At 49.2% G+C, this 26,298-nt stretch overlaps 1 protein-coding gene across 2 annotated transcripts in view; it reads right to left on the bottom strand.

Annotated features, from left to right (window-relative positions):
* LOC143423149 (zwei Ig domain protein zig-8) overlaps positions 1 to 9,548 on the bottom strand; it is a 76,229-nt gene extending 66,681 nt beyond the window's left edge. For both annotated transcript variants that reach the window (XM_076894259.1, XM_076894269.1), the window contains exon 1: positions 9,154 to 9,548. In XM_076894259.1, the coding sequence (XP_076750374.1) occupies positions 9,154 to 9,286 (133 nt within the window). In that variant the 5' untranslated portion in view covers positions 9,287 to 9,548. The remainder of the gene's footprint in view (positions 1 to 9,153) is intronic.
* Positions 9,549 to 26,298: the final 16,750 nt, after the last annotated feature.

Genomic DNA, 26,298 nt, shown 5'->3' with positions numbered 1-26,298 from the left:
ACGGTTTAGCGTACCCGTCCCGGGTAGCAGTGGTTCAGAGAAACATCGGAAATAGATGGGACGCTACGCTCCCTTCATCCGTCATCGCGTTGTCCGGGTTTGGTGAATCGCAATGAATCAGATCCCACGAGGTAAATCGATCCGTGGAGGAAGACGGGGAGGCAATGAAGCGTGCTCGTCGCCGATGAAACGATCGCATTCACGGTGACGGTCGACGGCGCGTTAGCACGGACCGCTGGTAGCGTGTCCGTAAAAACGTGGAACCCGACGACAGCGTCGATTCATCGGGCCGATCCGACCGCCGGCAGCATAAACAGGAAAACATTCGTTTGTTCGCGGTGTCCCAGAATACATAAGGCGCAGCCGCGCATGCCTACACGTTGAAACGTTGCTCGGCCACGCGTGCACGCGACACGCGCGATATCTGTTGCGTGCACACACAGGAGACGCTCTAAATCACGGTGTCATTGCCGAATTAACAGTCCGCAGCCCGTGGCAAGGCCTGCGCGACGTTTGCGAATCCCATCCGCGTGCGCGTTCTCCCGTTTCGACTGATCGATTCCATCTTTTCGCTAAATACAACCGTCGTGACTATTTTAAGTCGTTTCGGGTGCTTTGCAAATGAGATTCAATTACTGTAATCGAGTAACTCGAAGGATAGAATGTTTCAAAGATCGTTCACGATCGTTCGTCTCGAAGTGGAATTAATTCTTGGATTCTCGTGGAGATGGAATTATTCGTCGTTCGATTGATAGTAGTGTAAGTTTTCTTTCTTTAATGGCAGAGGCAATACAGTCAGAGACGAATGATCAGTGCGTCGTTGGTATTAGATAGTCGTCCGCAGTGTGCACGCGTCTGATACACCTGACCCGAATTCGATTTGCACGGATGTTGCGGGATGCGGGCTAGATTACCGGATGTGTCGAATATCATGCCATAATTTCGTCGACCCTGTTTGTCGGGTGATTCCACGGTGCTAGCACGCCTGTTTGAGGGATGAAACAAACGCACCCCCGACTGAAGAGGTATGTTATGAGGGATTAACGGGGTCGGTACGTGAAACGCGCCTTGACCCTTGATATTAAATCTCAAAATTGAAGCGACCGAATTAATTAAAGGCCCGCCGTGCTACGTGATATTCGTTTCACTTGGACGGCAACGTTTACACGTGATTGGATATTGCATTACGAAGTTTACATTTCAGTAGGATCTTTCGCCGTCAAATACGATGTGTACGGGTACGCGTGTGGCGTTTGTTTCCCTCGGTTTCCAAGCCAATTTGTAATTAATTAGTCGCGCGTTATAGAAACGCAAATTAAATATTAAATAGAGAAAAGACCAGCGGGGCGAACAGTGATACGAGCAGAGAGTACTCCCCTGCTTCGATTACAATTATCGATTGGTCCCTCTCGAAGCTATCGGTTTCTCGATTCGTTAGCGAACCGAGGAGCGTTAAATTCCTGTCATCGATTCGCGCGCGTCGACTACGTCCCCGTTCCCCTTTGTTAACCTCGCGAAATTCCACAAAGATGAGGACGAATTTCCTATCTTCGAACGGCGGCTGGCGACTCGAACCGTTTCGCGATCATTTTCCCAGGCATCGCGCGCGTCCGTGGCGAACGGAATTTCGCGTATCGCCGGAACGCCGCGGCTCGTTATTACAGCCGTGAAAATTCGTTTTAATTGCGCGAACGATCGTGGCGTTGGATAACACCGTCGGATAGGCATACGCGACCCGGTTGCGCGCCGCGTAATTCGCGAGCGGGACGCGTGCAGAAAGAATCGATCGTAAACGAGAAGCGGAGCGAGGACCGGTAGCCGCGACTCGTCCGTGGGAAAAACTGTATTTCCAGCGGCGTGGCGACGCGCAGAGAGCACTTCTTTCCGCGCGATAACGATAATTATATTGTCGTTCGTACACACGCGCAGCGACGCGCTGTTCCCGCGCATATACATTCCCAGGCGAAGATGCGATTCGATCATTTTTATTCACGTCGGATGAATAACTGAAACACGGAGATGAAAGCGCGCCGCGACAGGGGCCCGGACTAAATAACTTTTTATCCTTGCGATTCGCGGCACGTTTACGTTCCACGGGTGGAACGCAATCTAAAATATTACACGTATCGCCCCCGGTAACTGAATAATAAATCTGGCCCGTGTTAAAACGAAGTTGTTACGAGCGGCGTAAAAACATCGCGCGAGAGGACGCTCTCGCGCGGACGAATTTGTTCGCACGAAATTTACGCGGCCAACCCCTGTGTCTTTCTCTGGCGCGCGACGGCGATATTGTAAATCCATTTCCCGGCGAACTCGCTCGCGGTGAATAACGTCGTCTATTAGCGGCCTTTTATTTTTTAACTGTCCCGCCTGTGTACGACTATTAATTACGCGCCCCGTAGTGGGAAGCATCTCGACCGCATTAATTATCTTGTCGTTAAGGTGCTCGTTAAGTAACATTTTTCGTGCATTATTAATCGAGCATCGGCCGCATTTGAACTCGTTCGCTCGCTCCGCTTTTTTCCGAACGTTTTAAACGCCCACGGAGGCATTATAGACGCCCAGGCAACACTTACGCGCTCCACGTTTTTCCTATACTTGCCGGAAGCAATAATGTATATAACGACACGAATTTAACGAACGTACATCAGCGTGCGTCCCCGTTTTTCCACGACAGCTCTTTCTACACGACCGCGGAAAAAGGGACCATTTATCTTGAGGGTCGTTAATGTGAGAAAAATTCGGTGAGCGGAGCCGTGAGAAGGCGTGACTCGCGCCTCCGACGCTCGTAAGGGGAAAAAGAGGGAAAAAGTCAGACGGATCGCCACGGGAAGAATCGCTTTCGGCTTCGGAAAGCTCCCGCGAAATTGGCCGGGAATCGACGTTTAGGGGTTGTGTAAATCCGCGAAACCATAACCCGGGACTGGGAACTCCGCTCAAGTTTCGTTGCCACTCGAAACTCAGACGAACGGTTCCTAAACTATCTGAACGGTGAAATCCTGGCCGTACGTTTGTCTCGAAAATGAAGACCGAAAGAGACACCTGTTCTCTGCGTTATTTTCTCAGAAACTTTCATCTTTTTAATCAATGATAATTCTTATCACTGCTACTAATTTTTATTATTATTGGTTTATTATTATTAAGCGAAACGCGAAGTCATCGTGGATTTGGCAGAGGTTCGGTGGCGCATTTCGGAAGAGGATCGCACAGACGGCTCATAGCGGGGTGTCCAAACAAGCCACGAAAACGTACCGCGATTCCGAAATTTAATACGAATGCATCACGGCCAGGTGATTTTAATATCGTGAGAGCGAACGACAGGGTAGTTCCATGTTTGCAGTTACAGGTGTACCGACGCGAACGCACTGGCTGGCTGCATAACTTCGTTAATGAAACGCTGTTAGAGAAATTCGCGGCTGTGTTCTGGTCCCCTTTTGCCAGATTGAATCAATCCGCCGACAGATTGCGCCGTGATAAAATAACAATGGAACGGTTGAGGCTTCACTCGCAGCGGCTTAATTCCACGTGTAAATCCGTAACACCCGAGGAATGTCAGTTGCATTATCCTCTTGTTTCCTTTGAAAATTTCGGCCCGCTGAAATTGCCGCGCGTATCTGATATCGTGTCTTTTCAATTTCCGCCGGCTGTTAATTCCTGTTACTTGGAATTCGTTCGAGGGAAACGAGCGAACGAACGAACGAACGAACGAGCAGCAGGGGACAACAGCTAGATTTCGTTATTCCACTTGTCGGGAGTATCGTAAGTCGTTTTAATTTTAATCCGCCGTAACGAGTGATCCGGTCACAAAAGTTCTTCTATCAAGCAATTCTGTCGTACCTCTCTTAACGAGAGAAAGAATCTAGTTTCCATAATTGCAAAGAACGAACGTTTACAATTTCCATCCCTCCTCCCGTCTCGAATGGCGGAATCTCACGTAAATCCTCGCGCTACGGACAGAGTGACAACTTGTCCGGATGGATGCATAAACCGCGGCGGAAATTAACACGCATCGAAAACGAGCAACAAGTAAATCTTCCTCTCGCCGTAACAACCGCTCGCCACTCACTCTCTCTCTCTCTCTCTCTCTCTTTCTCTCTCACGCTCTTCCTGCCTGGGTATTTTATTCGGAGACAATCGAGCCGGGTCGTTTAAGCACCGTTGCCGCGGAGAAGATTGCAAAATGGGGCGCGGCCGGTCACCCGGATTCTCCAGCGCAATCCGAAACGTTCCGAATGACTTCTAATTAGAGCGGCTCGTCTATCTGGCCCGGGAGATCTTGCGCGGCGAAATTTTCGTTTCACCCGTCCGATGGAGAACGAGCGGTTGAGACCGTGAAGAGGAGGGCCATCGGGGACGCGGAGGAGGACAGAAAAAGGAGGAGAGACAGGGACGAGAAAGAGCAGTGAATCATTCCATGAGCATAAATTAGCGGGCCGTCGCAACGCCGGTTAATTAATTAAGGTAAATTGTCCTAAGCGTAAGTAACTGCCGGCGCCTGGGTCACTCCACCCTGCCTCGATCCTGCTCTTTCTGGATAACCTGCGAGCTCTCCTCGAGCTGTCCGGCTGGAAGATGAGTTTCCGGAAGACCGGTTCCTCCGGTTCTCCGCGGTTTCTTCTCACCGTTTGACACCGCCCTTTTCGGTGCCATTCTCTCTCTCTCTCTCTCTCTCTCTCTCTCTCCCTTGCTCGTTTAAAGGGCGGAGATGTATCTTTTCGGGAATACCGTCGGTTCTCTCCTCCGAGATTTATCACCACCGCGTCTCGTTCCCACGCCAGGGGGAGTTTATACCGTGCGTTTATTTCGCCCCGCAACTCGATTCAACAAGAAATAGATCCCCGGCACGTGGAAATATTGCAAAACGATTCGACGGGTTGCGAAAAACGGGTTCGTACCGAAATTTCGGAGTCGAAATGAAATTCTCGCCTGTAGTCACTTTCGCCTGTATCCGCGCGGAATTTTTAATGCGCGACTCGGATAACCGTGCGAGAACCGGAATAAAATCGACGCTTTTGAATGCTTTATCAGTTTTCATGAATTTTATGCTGGTTTTATTTTGATCCCGGGAAATACCCGCGATATAACCAATTGGCAGTAGCTGTCGCCGCCGGGGAATCGCGCGGGTGTACGAAATTATTTTTTAACGTGAGCGGTCGCGTTCGTCGCGACGAAGGGTAAACATCGCGATTAAACGTTGACGAATTACTCGGTTCTCGCCGTTAATTTCGACCGCGATGACAAACTCGGGAAAAGAGAGAAAAGAAGGAACGCGCGGCGAAAGGCAAAAAGTGTGTTGAGCCGCCCTGTGAACGCGAACGACGCAAAGTATGCGTGCGTGCGATTAAGTAGAGAAAGCTCAGAGGTTCAAGACCCCGAGGTCAGACCAGTCACCGACGTTAATTGTTTTCGTGCCCAGGGGAACTTGATATCGCAGTCGCTCAACATACGAAGCGTTTCTACCAGCAAAGATTCTTCAATTTCTTTCTGTCCAATTATAGAATACCGCGGGATGTAATTAATGCACGTTATCAAAGCTTCTCGCGCAGCCTCAGCTCTACCCGCAATTTCGCTTAGGAATTATATTTATATTAGCTTGGGAAGTTCTCGCGAGCGACCGTGGAAAAATTAAATATGTAACGGAGGGAAACTTTTCAGCCAACTAATTTCCCTAAACTGACACGGATAAGAGTTGGCGAACGTTTCGACGCACGCTGTTACATTATTTACGTATAAATAGTTGTGTCGCTCTTAGGGAAACCGCGCGGTTCGTTTCTTTCTTTTTTTTTTTCTCCTCCTCCCCCTTTTTTCCAAGCGGAATTTTAAGCAACACTGGCCACCGTGTAACACCGAACTTGCCGCGGGTATTATTTAACTTTTAAATTTATTAATTTACATTCTCTCCCGTCGCTTATGTCTACGCTACACCGCGGGTAGCGCTGCCTTTAAATGAAACTGTTATTCCCGGGCAAAGGCAAAGTTAAATTTACCCGCCTTCATTGAAATCGCGTGGGACGTAAAAAAAATAAATCGCCAGCGTAATTCCCAATGCGGGATAAAGCGATTCGCGATTAAACGGGAATTATCTACGAAGACTTCCGAACGCGCGATTATTTGTACAGGCTAGCCTCGAGGCAATGCTTCGGCTCACAATCGGCGTCCTCGTTTGAGATCGCGGGGACCGGGTTCGGGCGCAACTGTTTATACCGCTGAAACCAGATGTTTGGCTCACAGGCCGGTGTACAAACGTGCTACTCCGTTCGAGAAACTAACTAATATCACGCGTTCTGTCCATTCCACGCGTGCACACGGGACAAACATCTATTACTTCGCGTCTACTGGGAGTCCGAGTCCGTCCGTTGTAAAGCGTTTTCTGCAACCGGATCCTCGTTGGAAACCATGCACTCCTCGCGTCTCCAAAATTTACCAGCGGTCGCCAATTCTCAAAGGTATCCGTGTCTATCGATCCTTCACTCGCGAACAGTTTTACCTTTTCCACCCCGTTTAAGCAACGTCCCGTTATATCGAATGACCAACGGATAAAAAGGCGGCGAAAAGAGAGAACCGGGAGCAGATTTCGGTCAGCCGAAGTTCCAATTTAATTAAAGCCACCCGGCGGTGATTACGCGGCGCGGCGTGCTAACGATTTAATTCGATTTTATCTTTTAATTGCGCCGGGCGATACAAAGAACCGTTCAAATTAGATCGGCCGCGTGTACGAACGGAAGGGCCCGCGAGGCGGGCAGAAAGGAAGGCAGGCGGTCGCAAAAAAGGATTGTCGGGCGTGTTTTCTCTGACACAGATTTAACGGAAGTGCTTATGCAGCCCGGGCACACTGGGGAATCGCAGGGGGAGCCTCGCCCCGCGTGGTTGCGGTCGCGGGCCTGCGCGCGGACATTTATGGCAACACGTGCGTGTCATAAAGCGAGTGTTTCCTCGAAAAAAGCATGGAAACGAAGACGGACACGTACGGGGTTTTATTTCGGAAATAAATTCATTCCTGATGCGTGTCACACACGCGTTCGTCCTAGCCGATTCTGTCCTCCGCGAGGGTAATACCGAGGGAGCTCTCGAGGTCCCCCAGGGGTTATTTAATATCGCTCTTTCTTTGGATCGAAAAAATGTGAACGCCCACGTAAGCGTATCGAAATGGTATCAATTTCGAGGATCGCGATAGGGTTCGGAGCGACGATGAAATCGTTGAACGAGATATTTTCTCGAGTAATGTGAAAACTGTGTGCAAGATCTGTGAGTAAACAGTCGATTTTACGAACGAGCACGCGAGCAAATTGTCAAATTTGTAACAATTAAGATCACAATAAAGCAGCAGAGGTATAATGGTGATGAATCGCGCGTTGTTGAGAATGTGGGAGCAGAGTGACGTCCATGTAATGGAATATAGTAGCAGAAATATAATTCTGATTCGCAATTCATCCGTCCGTGGTTAGCGTGGACAATTACGAGGTAATTGTTAATGCGAGCTGCAATATGCACTAGAGATACCCCGCGCGTTTCAATCTCGTCTGTTCTTCTTCTTTCGTCGATCCGTTCTCGATGTTAGCCATCGATTTGAATGCCGCTCGACGAAATTTATCGGCGACACAGATACGCGCTCAAGGCAGGCCTATTTTTACAAAAAAAAGGTCCACCATATTGTTTTACAGCACGGGCACGGGTCCACGAAACAGGCTGGTAGCTCTCCCGATTGGTTGACAAACGCTCTCGATTGGTCGAAGGGGCGACGAGCGATCGGCGCGCAGACCTCGTTAACGCGTTCGCGTTCAATCGAATCGAGCGGATCGGGCATGACGTCGATTAAAATTCTCTACATTAATTATCCAGCGTTAGATTGGAACGTGAAACGCAGTTAATTGACGGCGAATGGAATTTCGATGATTGCGTCGTGGATTGTCGGTCGCTCCACGACAAAATCGATCCCGACAGAAAAATATGGAAACGACTTTCCGGCCTGCCATTTGAATAACGCCGATCCGAATTCATCGAGTGCGAGATTACTTGCAATTTGTGATCATCGTGCTTAACGGGGTTATAATTTTAAGGTCGAGCCTTGAAAGCTTCACAAAACGAACGAATTATGTAATATATCGGCGAGAATTGAATTTTCTTACTCGAACGAAATAATACCTATCGAAGTATTCTAACAATTCCGTTATTTGTCCAGTAAATATAAAGAAATATTGGCACGCCTCTATCCTCCAAAGCCACCAGCTAATGGATATTCGGTATCGTTTAAATTTGTACAGCGCAAATATTTTGATATCTTGAAATATATTTATCCCCGACGAGCTGGATGAAACCGTAAACACAATTACCGACCGCATGCCTTGCTCTCTTTGTTATCGTTACGTAAAAAAGACACTGTCCAGCGGGAAGAAGGAAAAACACTCTGGTCGTTCTAAAATTGACTCGTCGCGAGATACGCTCACGGTTGAAAGAATTCTTTAAGGAGATGGAGATGGCGACGGCGGCGCCTAGGCGGTCGTAGGAGATTTGTGGGGAAAGTTTGGCAAAATTGAGGCGACCCGCGGCTTGATGAGCGTATCGTGATTTATGCGGCTCATTTCTCAGGTGGGATTGTCAGAGTTCATATCGCGGAACGAACGCGGGGGAACTTTCCACTATTTCCGTGTCGACGCCGGTGCTTCCTTTTTCCGTCTTCATTTTTCTCGAAAAAAAGAAAAGAAAATGCGACCACGTCACCGGTCTCTGGATACGTTCGTCGTTCGCGTCCCGACCTTCGTTCCATTAATTTAAAAAATGTACGGAAACAAGAAAGGTATCAGATTTTTCCATCTTCAATTTCGATCGTGAAAGCACCGGAATATAAATGACACACACGTGTCACTGGCGTCGATAAAGCCCATAGAATTAATAAAGCCGTGCGCGAGATGGAAAATATTAAAAAATATTAAAAAATATTAAAAAATCATCCAGCCAAAATGATGCGTATAATCGCGTGAATGCGTTGGTTGGTCGATTGAAAATTTCAATCAACAATGCACGCGAATTCTAAAAAATGCCCCAGGATATCCTGCGCTGTTTCTTTTCCCCCTCTTTTTGAAGAAAAGCACAGGAGACGGTGGAGAGGAAAATCGCGTGGCGAAAAAGAAAGTAAGGTGACGATCGAATACCAACCGGAGGAAATCGTGACAGGCAGCAAGGCGCAGATGCCCAAATACACCAGCAACACCGTCCAAGTGTGACGCGGTTCCTGGCAGAGGTCCAGCTTTTTCCCGCTCGCTAGGCCACCGATTCTTGGCCCCATCATCGTGCCTCGTGCCGCATAGTTTTCGCCCTGGCCACGTAAACGCGAGCCTCACACCCGGGTCGGGGTCCAAGAACTTTAATAATGCCTCCTCGACGAGCGTCGACTCGCTTCCTTCCTTTCTTCCTTCTTGCGTTCTTCCACTGTACACGCGTAACGCGGGATTTCGCGGCGATCTCGGAACGCAGCAACTTTTCCGCGATAACATTCCACCGTGCACTGAATTTGATACACACACACACGCACAGAGACACGCGCATACACACACAGGTACAATACACGAGCACACAAGCAGAGGTCACAATCGGAGAAACTCGTCTCTCGATTCACATGATGGCTACTCGAGGCTCGAACAGAACACTTTGCACCGTGCAGAGCGTGTGAGTCGCAAACGTACACATTTGATCAAACTTTTCGCCCCAGACACTTCTACCCTTTTTCCCTCCTACTTTTTTTATTTACGATACTCGAGAGGTGGTATGTTCGGGACACGAGATAGGAGATAACCGCCGGAGAACGGATAAGAAGTCTGAGCAAGTTGAAAGGATCCGTGTCTATACGCGTCTGGCTCGGTGTTAGGGTGTTAACACTTGGCGCGTGACGTTTTTGCGATGGCTCCCTGTGAAGCTCGCGATAAGAGCTCATTTACCTAAGGATGTGCTCCCAAGCGAAAGCTCCGGGATATAGTCTAGCGAAGAATCCAGCAGCTTCCTTCGACGTGGCTCCGCTCTCAGTACGACGCGTACCTGCTCCTCGAGTAATAGTTTTTAACTGCATTTTTATCGCTTAATAACGTGCCTGCGTTGTGCTCCGCCAGTTACTCGGCTGCATCGTAGCATCTCGACGAGATCGAGACTCGATACACAGGCTGCGCTGCCTCGAACCGGTGATTCTGGAAGAGAGAGAGAGATCGAGAATCGTTTAAAAAATTGTTGCGAATAATAGAATATTTTTCGAAGAGAACGGTTTTGGTAAAATTAACGTTCCTTCTTTTTTTGGATTATTTTCGAAAGGGTCCCGATTATTTTTGAAAGGGTCGCCGCGCAGCAGCGGAATGTTTCAATACCAAACACGAGATGTTTGAATTTAATATGTGTGGAATATTGCTGAGTTAATTGAATATAAACGTCTGCAGTGGAAATTGAATGATAATACCACGAGAATAAATCGGTAAACGGATTTTGATGGAACGGTGTCGCGATCATTCATTGATGCGGATTACATTGATTAATTTCCAGCACACGGGAAAATTATAAAAATAGGCGGCAGAAAATAATACCGACGAATCGCAAACAGATATTGGACAAATTTCCGTCGCCACGCTCGTTGTATCGCGATTAATCCCGAAATCCGGAGGATCTAATATCAACAATGAAATCTGGTCCGCGTGAAATTCGAGAAATCAAGAGAATCCGTGAGAAAGTAGCCATTTCGACGATGCCCATAAATTAATCCGTTCGCCGCAGCAGGAATCGCTATGCATTTATTGCCGGCACGCTAAATGGCCGGGCGCTCTGCGAAAACAGAGTTTACCGGCGGATCAGCCTCAGCCTGGTTCGAATTAAAACGGATCCAAGTAGGTAATTACATCGTCTTAATTAATTCTTCAGACTGTCGACGAACGGCAGCCGGCTCCCCGTTCGTGTTCGTGCACGAACACGGGGCGACGACTTGTCACGTCGAGGACGGCGGCGTAGGGTTATTCGCTGGGAGAATGCGACGTCCCTTCGTGCCGTGGAACGTTGAATTGCACGTGCGGAACCGTCACCGCGAGGGTACGACGCGGCACGCGACGAGTTTCCTCGTGTCTCCTGTAGGGACGAATGGAGCAGTGAAGAGGAAACAAACGTTCGGTCGTTGAACAACTCCAAATTCGTTTCTAGTTTACGCGTAACGTACGAAAACTTTCCGCCACACCTCTCGCGCGATTAATCAGCCCTCTTTCGAATATCGTTCGCTCTCCTACGAGTATCTCTTCGTTCGATTGGTGAGGTATTGCGAAACATCCGCGAGGGGCAGAGGTCCCGTTCTTACGCGTGACGAGCGGGGAAAAATCGCGATTGGAGGCTGGAAGTTTCTGCGGGAAGTGGAAAGCTCTGTAACGGAACAGCCGCCGCTGTGGCGCGGTTTTTCGAGCAAGTTTCTATAAATACAGTCATTTGTCACTCATCGAAGCGTGGTCGATAGCACGGGCGCTCGATAAATCATCATCGATTTGAAACGTTCGCGTGGAAAACCGTGCTGGAACTCCGGCGGAGTTTGATTTACTATAACGTCGAGGGCTCGACTTCTCGCAACGGCGGTTCACCCACACTGTCTTATGTTTATTTCAGGGCGTCGTCAGAAAAATGACGCGGTGCCGGTCGGAGCCACGGGCGAGCGTCTGGGGACATCGACGGATCAATTTTTAAAGCGCACCTCGGAACCACCTACCGCGGAGGGTCGACCGCGGAGAACAATGACGGGGCTGACGCGAGACAGGCGGTCGCAAATTATCCCTGCAAGGTATTATTAATTAATGGGCTTGTTAAGCCGCGTCGCGCGATGCGATGAGACGCAAGAAGTTGGACACTCTTGGCAGTTCCTGTTGGATGCCAGATTTAAGCCGGATTTACACTTGCCAATCCTAGCTCCGCCGGTCTAGCGGAATTAACTTTTGCGCGTGGATATTCGAGCGAGTAAATCGCGCGATTTAGCGACTAATAGAATGGCATAAACGATACCCGAGAAATATATTAAAAAAATTCATACACTGTTATGCTAAATCCAGTACACCGGCGAAGGCGTTGAAATGAAATTTCCAGCGGATAGAGCCGGGAATACCTCGAGAAGGGCGTCAGCGCAATTTGAGAAGGAAAATTCTCGCAGTATCTTCCAGCGGAGGCTGGATTGCGCTTAAAACGTACGAGCCAGCGGCTAAGGATATCCGAAGACGTAGGATGAGTGTAAATTACGCGTCGCGCAGGTGCTCGGCGCGGAACGTAAGGCTGGAGGACACGTAAATCGCGCGGATGCTGCGAGAGATCCTGCAGGAAACGCGCGACGCGCGAAGCTACGACCACGCTGGGAGCAACGAGATTTTCAACAGTCGTCGAATTAAAATTCACACACCTAAACGTCACAGCGGCTGACCCAGAGTTGACCACTCCGAGGACCACTGGGGGTGGGAGAAAAAGTTTGAACGAGAGATTGATGCTCCGATGTAAATCGTATCGCTAAATTTTAATCCCTTTCCTCGCAACTTTTTCCCTCTCCGGCTTATCTTCAGGATCGTTTGAAAGTTTTTTCTACCGTGGAAAATTAATGGCCCTCGTCACGAACTCTAAGCGTGTTCGTTAGAAATTGATATCTTCTAAAAGTACAAAAGAGATTCTGATTATCCCTCGATTCACGTCGTCTCGAACGAGGGACTTTTGAGATTAGAAAAAACGCGGTTGCACGTCGAGGGAAACGCGTCGACGAACGGTGAAAAGAGTGAGGTCTCGTTTTCGCGGAATGACGTGTACCCATTGGAAACGGGCGCTCGTCAGGAGCTGTCAAATCTCGCGAGATCTCCTTTCGCTCGCTATTTATAGAGGGTTCTGGTTGACGGTAGCGGCTCGGTTGCGCGGCAGCTCGCGCGTGCATCGCTCTGCATTAGCCCTCTCTCGTTTCTTCCAGCTCCTCTTTCGAGTGGAGCGAGCGCAAAGCCCTTCTGTCCGGGCGTACACATAATTACCAAAGTTAATTAGGGCCTCGGAGATGAAAGGGAGTGAGAACGAGAGGGGGGTGCCGGATGGTGGCGCGGGTAGCTTTAAGGATGTATTAGCGAGCGGAAAGAGAGGGCCGGGCCGGTGTTAAAACGTTGTGAAACGACCGAAACCGAGCGAAGAAGAAGCGGCTAAAGGGTTTCCCTCGATCTGCGGTGACTATAATTTCCACGGCAGCTTGAACGGCCCGCCCGGAAGTGTATTAGCTAATTTTTCTCCGCAAAGGATCTTTGAGGAGAATGAAAAACGCGGGCGAACCTTCCGCGGCGGAAGTGGCCGGTTGAAAAAAGGAATTTGATTACTTGCAATTTCTTTCTCTCCAAAGCGCGCGGAAACGAAATAACGGGCACGGAATTGCTGCGCAACGCGTCGGTTTCCATCGTCGGCAGACGGTGGGAAGGAACGAGGCCGGGGGTACGCGGCGCGCTCCCGTCCGACCGTGTAAATTTCACTTTTACTCGCGGATCGCAATTTTTTATTTCCACCCCGCTGTTTTCCCGGCGATTGCGCATCGACGCGAGCGTGTTTGCACAAAGAACCGGTGTTGCACCGTGCCCCGGTGCGACTACACCCTCCCACGCAGCCGATCTACCCCTGCAGACCGCCCCTATTTCGCCAGCAGCCAGCTGCACCGGGTCGTCACCCCGTGCACCGGCTCGCCACCGCCCGCCGCCGCCCTTTTACCAGCCGGCACTTGAGCACTCGTGCAATTGGTTTTTCGTGTTCACGAGGCACTCCCGGTGTCCTCGGAATCCTAATTTCGCGTTTTTCAATTCGCCCCAGCCCCCGCACCGACGCAACCACGTCGCCCGATAGAAACGAAACCGCCTAATCCGCGATATCTGACTGGCATCGCGGTATTTTGCGGCCGGAGCGTAACAGAGAAACGGAATGAAAACGTTCCACTGCTGGTATCGTAATCAGAGAATCGACGATATCGCTCGTTCCCGCGCTGTTTTCCACAGGGTTGAAACGTGGATGAAACGCAGGCGAGGGAGCCCGGAAAGCCTCTCCATACATTTACCTTATTCCCTGTGCACGCTCTTAGATTCCAGTTAGATTCCAGTAGAATAGTCTCGCGTTACGGAAACTCAGAAACTCCCGCTCGATGAAGTTCTTCTCGAATCGCGTCTACTTTTACTCGTTATAAAGAAAATTACGAAAACGATAAAAAAAGTATCGAACGACACCGAGGGAGAAAAAAAATGAAAATTGCTCGCAGTTGGCGATCACTGGCGGAGCCGTTAAACTGAAAACGGTGTTGCACACGCGGCGTCTGAACGCGGTAGGATCGTATCGGAGAACGATCGAAGGGAGCTTGCAGAGGCGCGTGGTACCGGCATGGGCGTGTAAGAAGCACTAAATCCTGATGCCCCGTCCGCGGCTAGCCGGCCCCTCTAACAATAAACTTAGGTGAGAGACGAGAGACGAGCCGCGCGAGGAGCGCACGCAGACACACACGCGATGGAAACCGCACGCGTGACAAAGCGGCGATGGTACGCGCGGCGTGCGTGCGTGAGCCACACTAGCCGGGGGACGTGGATCAACCACTCGAGAGGCCTCGAGAACCCGTGGTGTGGGAGTGTCTCTGCGGCTACTACCACGGTGTGGAAGAACCCGTACGGGCGCGCTTCATCATCTGCATTCGTTTATTGGGCATTAAACCGTGCGGCGGGTGTTGCGAGTGGAACCGATCCCGCTTCCCGCCGCGTATTTTTTGCTCGCCCTTTTACTGCTGCCCTCCTGGAATCGGCTCCGCGCAGGAAGCACGAGAAACCTCGGAATATTTCCGAGATGGGAAATTAAAGCGCAGGATCGATTATGAGCCGCGTGGCGCGCGGTCTAAAACCGTGCTAGCGTTTATGTTCATGGCGCAAACATTAAATTAAGCCACGGATTGACATAGAAGCCATTTATAGAACGCCCACGCGAATGCCAGTCAACGTGGTGCACAAAACCTCCCGAAATACAACCGCGGTCCGGAGCGAGCGTTTGTTCCGCCGTAACGGCATAAAACGGGGCCGTGTGTGCTCGCGATCGACGAAAGCTACCGACAAGACCAAGGATACGTACCTGCGTTTCCCACGGACCACGGAAACGACACCGGATCTCGAAAGAACGACACGCGAGCCTCGTGCGAAGATCAGAAACGCGTAACCGTGAACGCGTGATCGATCTAGCAGCGATCGAATGCCACTTTCTCTTCTCCGTTCCTCTCTTATTTGTTCGTGACGATCGCGAGAAAATCGCGGCAAAGGGATCGCGTCCGACATGTCGCGTTTCACGCGACTGGTTGCTGTTCGTCGATACCCCAGCTCGTGTGTTTTATTCGCGTTCCACGTTCGTTTGCATTCCAGACGCGCGATCACGGGGCACCAGACAGGCTCCAGGGTCCGCGTTGGGTTCGAGAGGAGGTCTGGACGCGATACCAAGCGAGGAGGGCCTCCGCGGATGCAGCCCGGATGGTCGAAGAAAGAACGTCGAGGAAGGGTGGCGGGACACGTGTACGGACGGGCGTACGTGTGAACGTGCGGGGGTGGAGCGCGGCGGGATATTATGCGGATAAAATATTCATGGTTATCGAGGCCCTCGATCGGGTACGCCTTTATTTTTCGAGATGAATAGGAATGGTGCCACCCCTCGGCGACCCGTGAGACACAAGTCCTTTTCCTACGTACGATAACGGGGATGAGAGGGCCGAGCGAGGGAAAAAAAGAGGGAAAGGAGTCGATGGACGCTATCGTGGACACGCTGCGGTTGAAAAGTAATATCGATAACCGCGTATTTATCGCCTTGGGTAGTGGAAGAAGAATCGAACCGGTTGGGACCATTGAATATCGTGGTTTGTAATGAATACTTTCGACTGGAATATCTGCCACAGAGGGATACGAAAGTAACCCGTGTAGCGTGTTTTATTCGTACGCTGAAAACTGTGTTAAAAAATGTAGTAATCTATGTTAATTAATACTTTATTCCGTATTTCACTCTCTCCATTGATATCGCTATAATGAATTCCTCCGCTTCCGTACCATCCGTCGCCATTATCGACTCGCATTTTCCGACTGCGGTCACCGGACTCATTCGGTTCTTTCCGGGAGATTATTTCATCCACGACGGGCATACGTTCGCAGCAGACGACCGGGCAATTGTTCGCCGTTAGTCGGCGGGCAGCGAGCAACGGGAAACGTCGAAGTTCACCCGGGGAAATTTCCAGGCAGCGTTTCCGTTCTCTCTTTCTTCCGTTCCGCGAATTATATCGGGCACACGCCGCGCGCCGGTTGGACGGAACTGGTTCGCGAGTTAAGCGCAACTTTCGACGCGGAAAAACAACGGACGGTTTTAGTAGGCCGCGCGCTTGCAGGAAGTTTCGTTGGTTACGGGCGACGTTAATGAGCGACAGAGATTACCCAGTGGCACCGCTTGGTACGCTGGTATCAAAGGCAGAAACGGCCGCGATATTTACCTCGACGATTTCTTGCCGCGTTCGTACGACTTTGTTCGTTCGAACCGAACGTTTGGACACCAGACGTCTCGCGAATGGTATAACGGTTCGAAGTTTAATTGGGGGTGGTTGGTCGCGAGTTGCTTGACAGTAGAATAGCCACGTGCACGTAGACTCTTTTCGCTGAATTATCTTCTAAGGATATATACGCTGCTTTCGAGATGGATCGTGGCGATAATGAAAGTCGAGATTGACAGTATAGAAACGATCGAAATTGAAGTACGGATTAATGAAATTCAAAGGATGAAATAACGTAATTGGAGGTATAAACGAGTGGTCGTGGAAGAATATTTGAAACCGTGAGCCCCTGGGAAGATGATTACCCGGATTTTAACGACATTCCGTTCGTTTTAATTGGCATTTTTGTACTTCGGCCACGTCGGAGCGATCCCCCAAGATTTGATTAAAATCCTAATTTGTGCGGCCGGAAATTAACTCGGTGGTGGAATATAAGTTTGCTGAATTAATTATCAACGGCTTGGAACTCATTATGGAACTATTGAAATTTTCATCAAAGTACAACTTCTATATTTCCCGGGCGCAATAATCCTTCGCGCTTGAAATTGAATAAAGTGCCGCCCACCGGCCCGGAAAGCCCGGCGGATTTCGCTCCGCGAAGGGTGGACCTGGCGTCCTAACGCCGTACGAAACGGGCCAGCGATGAAACGCGAGAGCGTCGATCGCGAATTTGTCCCGTCTCGACCGGGTAGTCCAGCGAACTTAACGGGCCTGTACAACGCGCGATGCGTTTTGAATTTTTCCTGGGCCTGGTGAACAAAAAAAAGAAGGAAAAGTTTCGTTCGCCCCCACCCCGCTACGGTTAGGAACAGGCGAGTGTACAAAAGGCGGAAGCCAGATAAAAATTCAATCAGTCTCTACGTTGCCTAGGTTCCCCTGGCGAATTAAATTCAATTAATTCCGTCCAGGTTAGTGGCTCGGGCGATCTAAAAATTGTGGCCGCCACGGACCCGGTAATTAAGTCGACTGTTCCCCGGAAATAATTGGCTGTATAATTGACCGGCAGACAGGGTGTGTAAATAATTACCTGGCAGGGTTGGCCGGGTAGAAAGTAAATAATCCTCGACAGAGCGTTCCAGAGAGTCCCTGGACGGGGCAGGAAGGAACCGTCTGGCAATTAAAATGCGATGCACGGCTGATCATTCGCGTCATTAATTCCTTTTGCAATTCGATAAACGTTTCACGCTATTTTATCGCGCAGGTTACTCCGAATATTAAATTACAATTAACCGACGGGGGGTCTGAATATGGAAACGCGAGTGTGGGATCGATAAATTTCGCGACCTGGAATTGGTCGTGGTAAATGAAAAGGGGTGGCCGGCGAGCCGATCCGTCCGGCGCGATAAGACGAAAATGAAAAACGAGAGACGGAACACCGGGGCTATTATGTCTGCCGCGCGACGCCCGTCTTGGCGAATTCTATTCGCAGCCTTCGGCGCAGATAGTATCGCGTACGTACCTACGTACGCCGGTTCGTGCGTTAATCACGTAACGCTGGATGGCACTTGAATTCGAGAGAAAGCGTCTACAATTTGCAGGTCGACGGTATAATAATGGGGAAGAGCTGTGCAGTAGAACGCGCGCGCGGAACTTTAGCTGCTCTCCCTCTCTACGACCCCTTTCGCACTCTCTCTCTCTCCCGTTCCCTCTAACGTTTCGCTGTCTCCTCCGCATCTATTTATAATACTATTCTCTTTATAAGCGCACAAGTGCGAAACGGTCTCGCGAGGCTCCAAATTAGCCTCGTTATCGCGATATAATTAGTTTCGCCGCGCGGTCTGAAATTCGGTGAACCTCGATACAATAATACGCGTACACCCCCGACAATATATATATATTAAAACAGTATTTTTCCACCGAGATGCAATTAGCGATCGAAAATTTTCCAACGTCCACGATTAACGCGACCCTCGCTGCCTCTAACTCCGTCTGGTTCGAGGCGGATGTAGCAGCAACAGGCAGCGGAGCGTTCGAGCAATGACAAGGCACTCGACGTCGCTGGAAATTCGACGTTCCCCCAGGAAGATCCACGTGGGAGGCGATTCGATGGAAAATCGGTCGGTTAAAGGGTTGAAAGCCTTCAATGCGGCCCTCGCGAGAGCGTTGCGCGGGTGCGCGATGCAGTCGATGCTCGAGGAGAGACGAGGGCGAATGTGATTACAGCGCGCTACGGGGGTGGTCGCGTTGAACAGAGGCTGACTTGGAGGGACCACGGTCTTGGTGCCCGCTGGTGTAATCCTTTGATTACAGCGTGTTTCGAGAGTCGGCTGAATCACGAGGAAGCGCGTAAGGTGATATTCCTGAATGGCAGCGGCCGGAAGCCGAAACCGGGCCGTATAAAGGAGGATATAATACAACGGGGGCGAGTACGCCTGATGGCGAGCGGTGGCGCGGGCGCGAGCGTCGCGTCCCCATAGTGGCTCTCGTAGAGAATACAAGGGAACGGACCAGCATAGCACATCCGGTGTACTCCGGTAATGAAATACAGTAACATTATATTCTGCGATATTCATCCGCGACACGGTGTGCGGTTTACCATTACATAAACGCGCTCGCGCGCGTCCGTTGGCGTGTATAAGTATCGTCATCACCAGGAAATACCTGTCCAGGGGTATCGCGTAGCGTCCAGATTAATCAAGATTCGAAAGAATAACGGTTCCACGATTCGCGCCGAAGGATTTCGAAAGGAAAGGGTTTTTCGTAAGCGGATTGGAAGACCACCCAGCTGTACGAAGAAGAAGATCGTTTTTATATCGAACAGGATGGAATTGGTTGATTTAGTAGTTCGGTCCTCGATCGAGTCGGTTAGAGAGGAGATAGTCGGTCGGTAGGTATTGTGAAACTTCACGGTAGGTGGTCTGGGCTTGGTCACGTGCGTTCCAGAAGAATAGCAGTTTCGAGTAGCGTTTGTATTCAAGAATTCCACCGTCTAGTTCCACCGGCTGGTAATTACTTAATGGTTTCGAATTGAGGGTCCTCGTGTCGCGTCGGAAGTAGTCAGCAAGGAGGAATGAATGGATTTTTATTTAGTCGGATGCATCGTGGCGGAGGTTTCGAACAATGTACACTTGCACGCGAACGGCGGGCCATACGGAAGCGCCATAAAGTTAATGATCCCTAAGTGATCCGTACCACGACGACATGATGACTGTTGCGTTAGGGAGGAAGGGATTACAGCCGTGTAGAATGAAACGGGATGGAACATCCCATCATTATCCAATGATCTACGTCTCTTTAGCGACGTGCAAGCCACACCTCTTTGCGTGTAACAATCACGAAAAGTTGCTGCGGAGTCTCTTTTCGATTGATTGCCGGCTAGAACACGAGAACGATTGTCGATCGGTTTGTTTTGATTATTTTTCTGCCCTGCAATTTACAGAGTTCACCAATATGCCACGCACGATATCGAGTTTATATATATATATATATTTTTTCCAACCGAAACGGGGCAAAGTTCGGAATTACAATCGTTTCAATTTAACCGTAACGTTCAACATTTGGGTGTTACTCGCGTTTCAACGCGACAGCTTAACGTTATCATTCGTTGCTCGTGATCGAGGAATGTTTCCTCGTTTTTCCTCAAATATACCAAACGAAGATGAATCCCGTGAAATACTCCCCTTCAAGCGTTCACTAACGTCGTTAACGTATCAATATATGTATTTGGCGTCTAAACTACGGTGTACCGCAAGATCGCGGCGGTTATCCATCAAGCTCTATATCCGGTATACAGTAGGATGGCCACCTGTACCCCCGGTTAAACAAGGTTTACCCCGCGATGGATCATCGGCCGTGTGATCGAGTAGCCTTTCCACGCCTACGTTCCACGAAAGAAATAATTAGTACGCCGAGAATCCCCCCAATTACCGTCCAACCCTTCGTTTTTACTAAAACCTGACAAATGGCGGGCGGAAAACGATGGGACGCAGGTAGCAGGAAACGGCCGTTCATACAAACGTATTTACGAACTGCGGAAAGTTTCGCAACAGCGGCGCGATTTCCTGCGATTATTTACACGCGTTTCCGTCCGGAAACGAAATATTATCGGCGCGTACGTAGGGCATTATGAATTATTACGCTGTATTTCGTTGACTCGCCGGGCGACCGTATAAATCCCGCGGCCGCAATCACGGATGCTCTTTGCCGCGCAAATCGGCAAATTACATAAATTGAATTGTTATCGGGCATCGGGACAACATCGTCGCGCTGATCGATGCACCGTTTTAAGCAGTAATACGCCGTTTACGGGGCGCGTTAATCTCGCGAGATCGTTCGATCGGAAAAGGGCCGCCCTGCGCTCCCAATTGTTCCCGTCTCCGTGTCCTCCGTTCCCCTTGCTCGTCGAAACATCAGGATAAGAACGTAATGATCCTCCCGCTGGAAGGTTGCGTTCGAACACGGTCTCTCGACGTAGACGTTACCGGAACCAAAGAAGAGGGTGGAAAATAATAGAGAGAGAGAGAGAGAGAGAGAGAGAGAGAGAGAGTTCCTCCTCTCGTTCGACCAACAGAACAACGCCCATTTCCGATCTGCATCGTCGTCGACGACGACGGACAAAGAATTGCTCATTTACGTAACGAGATATCGATCCGTTTAATGGCCTCGCACCAGCGTCGACCGCGGTGTGTCTTCTGGGATGTCGGAGAACATAAACGTCAATGTAACACCGCGAGATACTGGTCTGGTCGGTTTAAATGCGACGTCACAAAGAGCACGTCGATCGGCAACGTGTTGCGGAGTCACTCCGCAGCCATAACTCACGATCCCAGGCGACTTCGGGTTGCCCAGAGTCATCCGCGCCGCGAGAAGAACCGCTCGACCCCCTGCGGATAATTTATGGGGTGCAACCCCGGTCGAAGGTTGCCTCGTTCAATTTTTAAACGGCCGCGTCTCGCCCCCGCGCGAAGATTATATACGGTCTCAAAGAGCACCGATTGGCCCAGATTTTTCAGCTGACGCGAAACATCCCGGATACGGGGGTTGGCTGGAAGGATGGCCGAGATAGGGGGACCTGTCTCATAGCCGTGGATCGCGAACGACTCTTTTTCGGGAATCACCTTGCTTGAGCTATAAACCTATCTTTGTGTTACGTTTTAAGATCGCAGATTTTTAAGTGAACTAACAATTAGTTAACAACCTCTGAATCATTTATTGGAATTTATTCGAATTTACAAAGAATACACGTGTTCTTATGAACTGATTTCATTGACGTTGAGCATTGCCAATGAAAAGAAAATAAGTAGGATAAGTAAGACACGTGGATCGAACGTTAGTTTTCCTGAATTGGAAAAATTAGAACTGGATGTTCCATTTCCGTTCTAGAATTGGTTAGAGGTCTGATAAATTGATCGAGACCGAAATTGCGAAAGATCTTCGATTGAATTATCGGCTACAGCACGCAACAAGTAAACAAGAGTCAATTGAGAGGGGCCCGTGTAACAGGCTTCGGGTCTAAAATATATCCTGTGAGTGCTCGAAGACAGAGGGACGAAAGCCTGGAGGGGAAGCAATTTAATATACTGTATCTAACGCGTGTTCGAGATGGAAATTTATTCCCAATGTAACGAGCCCGCGTGGCAGGAAATATTGTTCGTCGTTTCGAAGCATTACGTATCGTTAAAAGTGAACGTCTATTTTTCAGACCGTTTTGAATCTACGCGTGACAGGGACAAAGGAAGATGGATGGAAATGAAGTTCTTCCACCGAATTTACATCTTCATCTGTGGCGTCGCTTTGGTGCCTGGTCATCGCGTGTCTTCTTCTCTTATAAACGGGAACGACGGCGCAACAGACACGCGTTTAACGTTTCCTGTTTAGGACGGCTTGATTACCCAGCTAACAGCTCTTTCCACCGTCGTCGTTTCTTCCTCTCGTTAACTCGTAAAAATTTGATCGCGTACTAATTCGTCGTATTCGCGCGAAGGGAATCGAAACGAGGATTGCCACCGCGTATAAATATTTCATCGGTTCGCATTAACCCGTTTCGGAGGGCGCAACAAGCGAACGTTAGAGGCACGTCGAAGCTGGCATAAATCAAACTTCTCTCCGTAGTCGGTATCGCCCTAACAACGGCTTGCTCTCGTAAATTGAGAAATGGTTTAAGGGGGGAAAGAAACGAGTATTCCTCGCGCTGGGCGAAATCAGCCTGGCTAATGTCGTTGTTACGAAATCAAAATATGATTTATGGACGGGGCTGACGTCGTTCCTCGAAAACACCGGGCCCGTGGTTTCTGGGAGCTGTCTTAAATGGAAGTCGAGCCCCGAGGACAACTTCGGAAACGTTCTGTCCTCGATCGTAGACGGTGGTTATGCAAATTAACTTTTTTTACGAACGTTACGCAAACATTCGGTGATAAATTGAATATTTAATGCGACTCTGCGAGGAGAAGTAACGAGTATGAATGATAAAAGAAAAAGTTGAAAGCCAACGCGAGCTGAAGAATAATTGTATTTGTTCGAGGAACGTTCGTAGCCATCGCTAATAGCATTTACCGACCGCTTTTCGACCTAACTACAACGTCAGCCTATAAAACGCCGTCTTATATCTTTATTACCTCGTCTAAGGAACCCCTGCTACGCGGTGGCTCATGTTCGGCAGCTCGTGTGGATATTTCGGCAATTTATATAGAAACTAGGGGAGTCCGTAAGAAGGGAAGTTCATGGCCACGCTAATACCTTTATTTATGGCTATTACGATAGGACTGTTGAACGACTCGCACAGCTTGACACCTCCACTCGGCGGGTTAATTGCATTGTACACAAAACGATCACGTATACGCGATATATTTCGTGCATCGTCGACTAAGAGCGAGTAGAAGGCATAAAGAGAGCGATGTTCCTCCTCGCATTGTCAGTAAGAAAATAACCAGCAGAAAGCAAAAGCGAAACGATCTACCTGTCCCCGATGTACAACAAACGATCGGGTTAGGTTGGCAAAAAGAGCTCGTTAAAGGAATCGTAACGAGAGTTCCGGGACAGAAGCGAACACCTTACGCGTGGAAGTCCATTTACAGCGGAACCACCCCCTCGCAATTGCCAGTTCGCTAGCGCGGGAGTGCGATGTCGATAAAAAGCGCGCCACCCCGCCGGAAGGAAGATCGTTCGCGGACGCTTTCATTGAACGAAATGGTGGTCATTGTCGTCGGTATTAACTCGATTCCGTTCGCCCGTCATCGATCAGACAGAAGAGATTGAAACGAGAAGGAAAGACGGCAGAGCTCGTCGATATGATCGTCGAGCGATAAAAAAAAGGAGGGTGTCTTCTGCTCGAGCGTCCCGGGTGGATTCAACTAGCGTAGATCAACGCGATCGATACGTTGAACGTGCGGCGCTCGTGTATTTTTGGTGGTTAAAAAGCGTAAAAGAACGTGCGGAACGCGGAGTGGGACGGGAAACGGTAGAAAAAGGGAAAGGTACGAAGGGTGGAAGGGAGCACGGTAGCCCCTATATATATATCTGTGTGAAGGAATCCTGCGAATTGGGGCTATTGAGCACGGCACAGTGGGCGAGCGTAATGTACAGGGCAGCCCGCACGCCTTTCACGAGCGGCCACACCAAAAGGCTAGTCCACGAATACCCAACCCTTTATCGTTATTGCACGTCCGCCAGCATGGGGTGGCCATGGAAGCGCGTTGAAGGGGCTCGCCGGTGTGTTAGCCGCGTGTTTCCTGGCCGTTCGTCATTTTTAGTGGTTGGTCCTAGCTCGGTCAGGTATTAAATTATATTTCACGCGGTGATTAACGGTCGTGGGATGTATTATTAAAGCGTGGGACCTCGCGCGACGTGGAATCCTTGCCGGACAAGATGGGCCGACGCCCCAGCTCTTCTTCTCACCCCATCGTCTTCTTTCCCCGGATGCTCCCTTTTACATGATCACCCTTCTTATCTCCGCTTCCGTTCGTCCCGGAGAACCTTTTTATTACTTTTTAACGCGCCCGTGAAATTACTGAAGCAAGGACGTCGTACTAGGACGTCGAGTGATAAAAGAAATATAATGGAACGCACTTTATATCAGAAGTTTTATCGACTGGTTTAATTGAATTTTTTCATCGAGCGTCGTTAACGATCTTCGCAAAAATACGTAATTTATTGGCTTAACGTCGAATACAAATTAAATAAGATAGCTCTCGGACAAATTAGACGAGATTTTCCTCGTTACTAATGATTTAAATGTACTTTAAAAACGTTTGTTTCTGCTTGAATCCTGCTTGAATTCCAGCGAATTGTAAAATTCTGGGAACGCACGAAACTGTCATCTACTCCGTTGAAACATCTTTTCAATTTTGTATTGGAATTATACTCTTCACCATAATAATCCACGCCATTATGTTCGCGCCCCTTTTATTAGCATTCGCGAAAAAATGAAAGCAGAACGATGGTAGGGGTTCCATTGGCGCGTCTGCGTCAGAGGCGACCATAAAACTTGCAGTAATTTCACGCGGAAATCTTCGGTGGCTGCCTGCCGCTGACAACTTACACGGAATTCCGCTCGCAGGAAATGCGGTGTATACACACGATCCCCCCCGCGTCGACAATTTACACTTGTCCGAGTTATTGACAAGCAAAAATTCTACGTCTCGCGACATTTTCACCGAGAACATTCGATGTTCCAGCCACGTCGCGTACACGTGTCCGCAAAAAACAGTAGCTTCGTTCGCGACGTTTGCGGAACATTAAGAAACGCGAAAGTTCAAGCACGTGAACGGTGAGACGCGGTCTCGAGAGGATCGGTTCGTAGGTTCGCGAGAATTATTCTATTCCGAGCTGCGAAACGGACGAAGTAAGTTTTGATCGTGCAACGGGCAATTATACGTAGGATCGTGTGTTTGTTACACGCACAGCTCACGCTAATTACATTGCTTCCCATCCCAGACCAGTGCGGTTCCGACGAGTAATTTATAACTTAGGAAGAGATCGTAAAGGGAATCGTTACTAATGACATCGTAAAACCGATACAGCCGTCGTGTAACCCGGGTTTCTACCATTTGAAATATGAACGAACGGCCCGCGTTTCTGATAAAATAGTGTTGCACCATCCCAGTTTCTATTCTACGATCGAAATTATTTTCAATCCCCCGGGCTGGATAGAATCTGAATAGTAAAAAAGCCATTCAAATCGACGGAAAAAACTGCGGCCACCTTGCTCTCTCGATGGAATAATGGGCAGGGAGATTTTTTGTTTTTTTTTTTTGTTTGTCACTCGTATTTGGGACACATTTTATTTACAGGGCTATACTTTTGTTTTAAATGCACGATTGATGGAACGTCGAGAGTTTCCCCGATGAAAAGTAGACACCGAAAAAGGTTTTCACTGTTGCGGGGTAAGTTTTACCGCAGGACGGCGCGCGAAACCACGAGAACAGAATTGCCAGATGGATAGGAAGACGCGCGAATCGATTAATGGTTCGACTGCCAATGCGGTTTTACGACAAGTAATCGATGCGGCTCTTTTATTAAACCGACGCGAAAGGTGAAGGGATTCATTGAGCGTAAAATTTCAAACGTTCCAGTGTAGATATCATATGGGCGCTGGCGGATCATTCGTTTTTCTTTGGAGAACATTTGCGAATAAAAATTCCACGTATTTTCCATAGAACCAAGTATCACCATACTTGTTCCATTTGATTAATCGCTTTTAATTTTCAAATTAAATTAGTTTCGTACGATTAGTGACATATGGAATTCCGATTCGAGAATATTGAATTCATTCGACTTTCTTCGGAACTCGATGGGAACGCGTGGTAATG

This window comes from Xylocopa sonorina, chromosome 1 (genome assembly GCF_050948175.1).
Source record: "Xylocopa sonorina isolate GNS202 chromosome 1, iyXylSono1_principal, whole genome shotgun sequence".
NCBI lineage: Eukaryota > Metazoa > Arthropoda > Insecta > Hymenoptera > Apidae > Xylocopa > Xylocopa sonorina.
The sequence above is the reverse complement of the archived record's forward strand: the minus strand, read 5'-3'. Positions and strand labels throughout refer to the sequence as shown.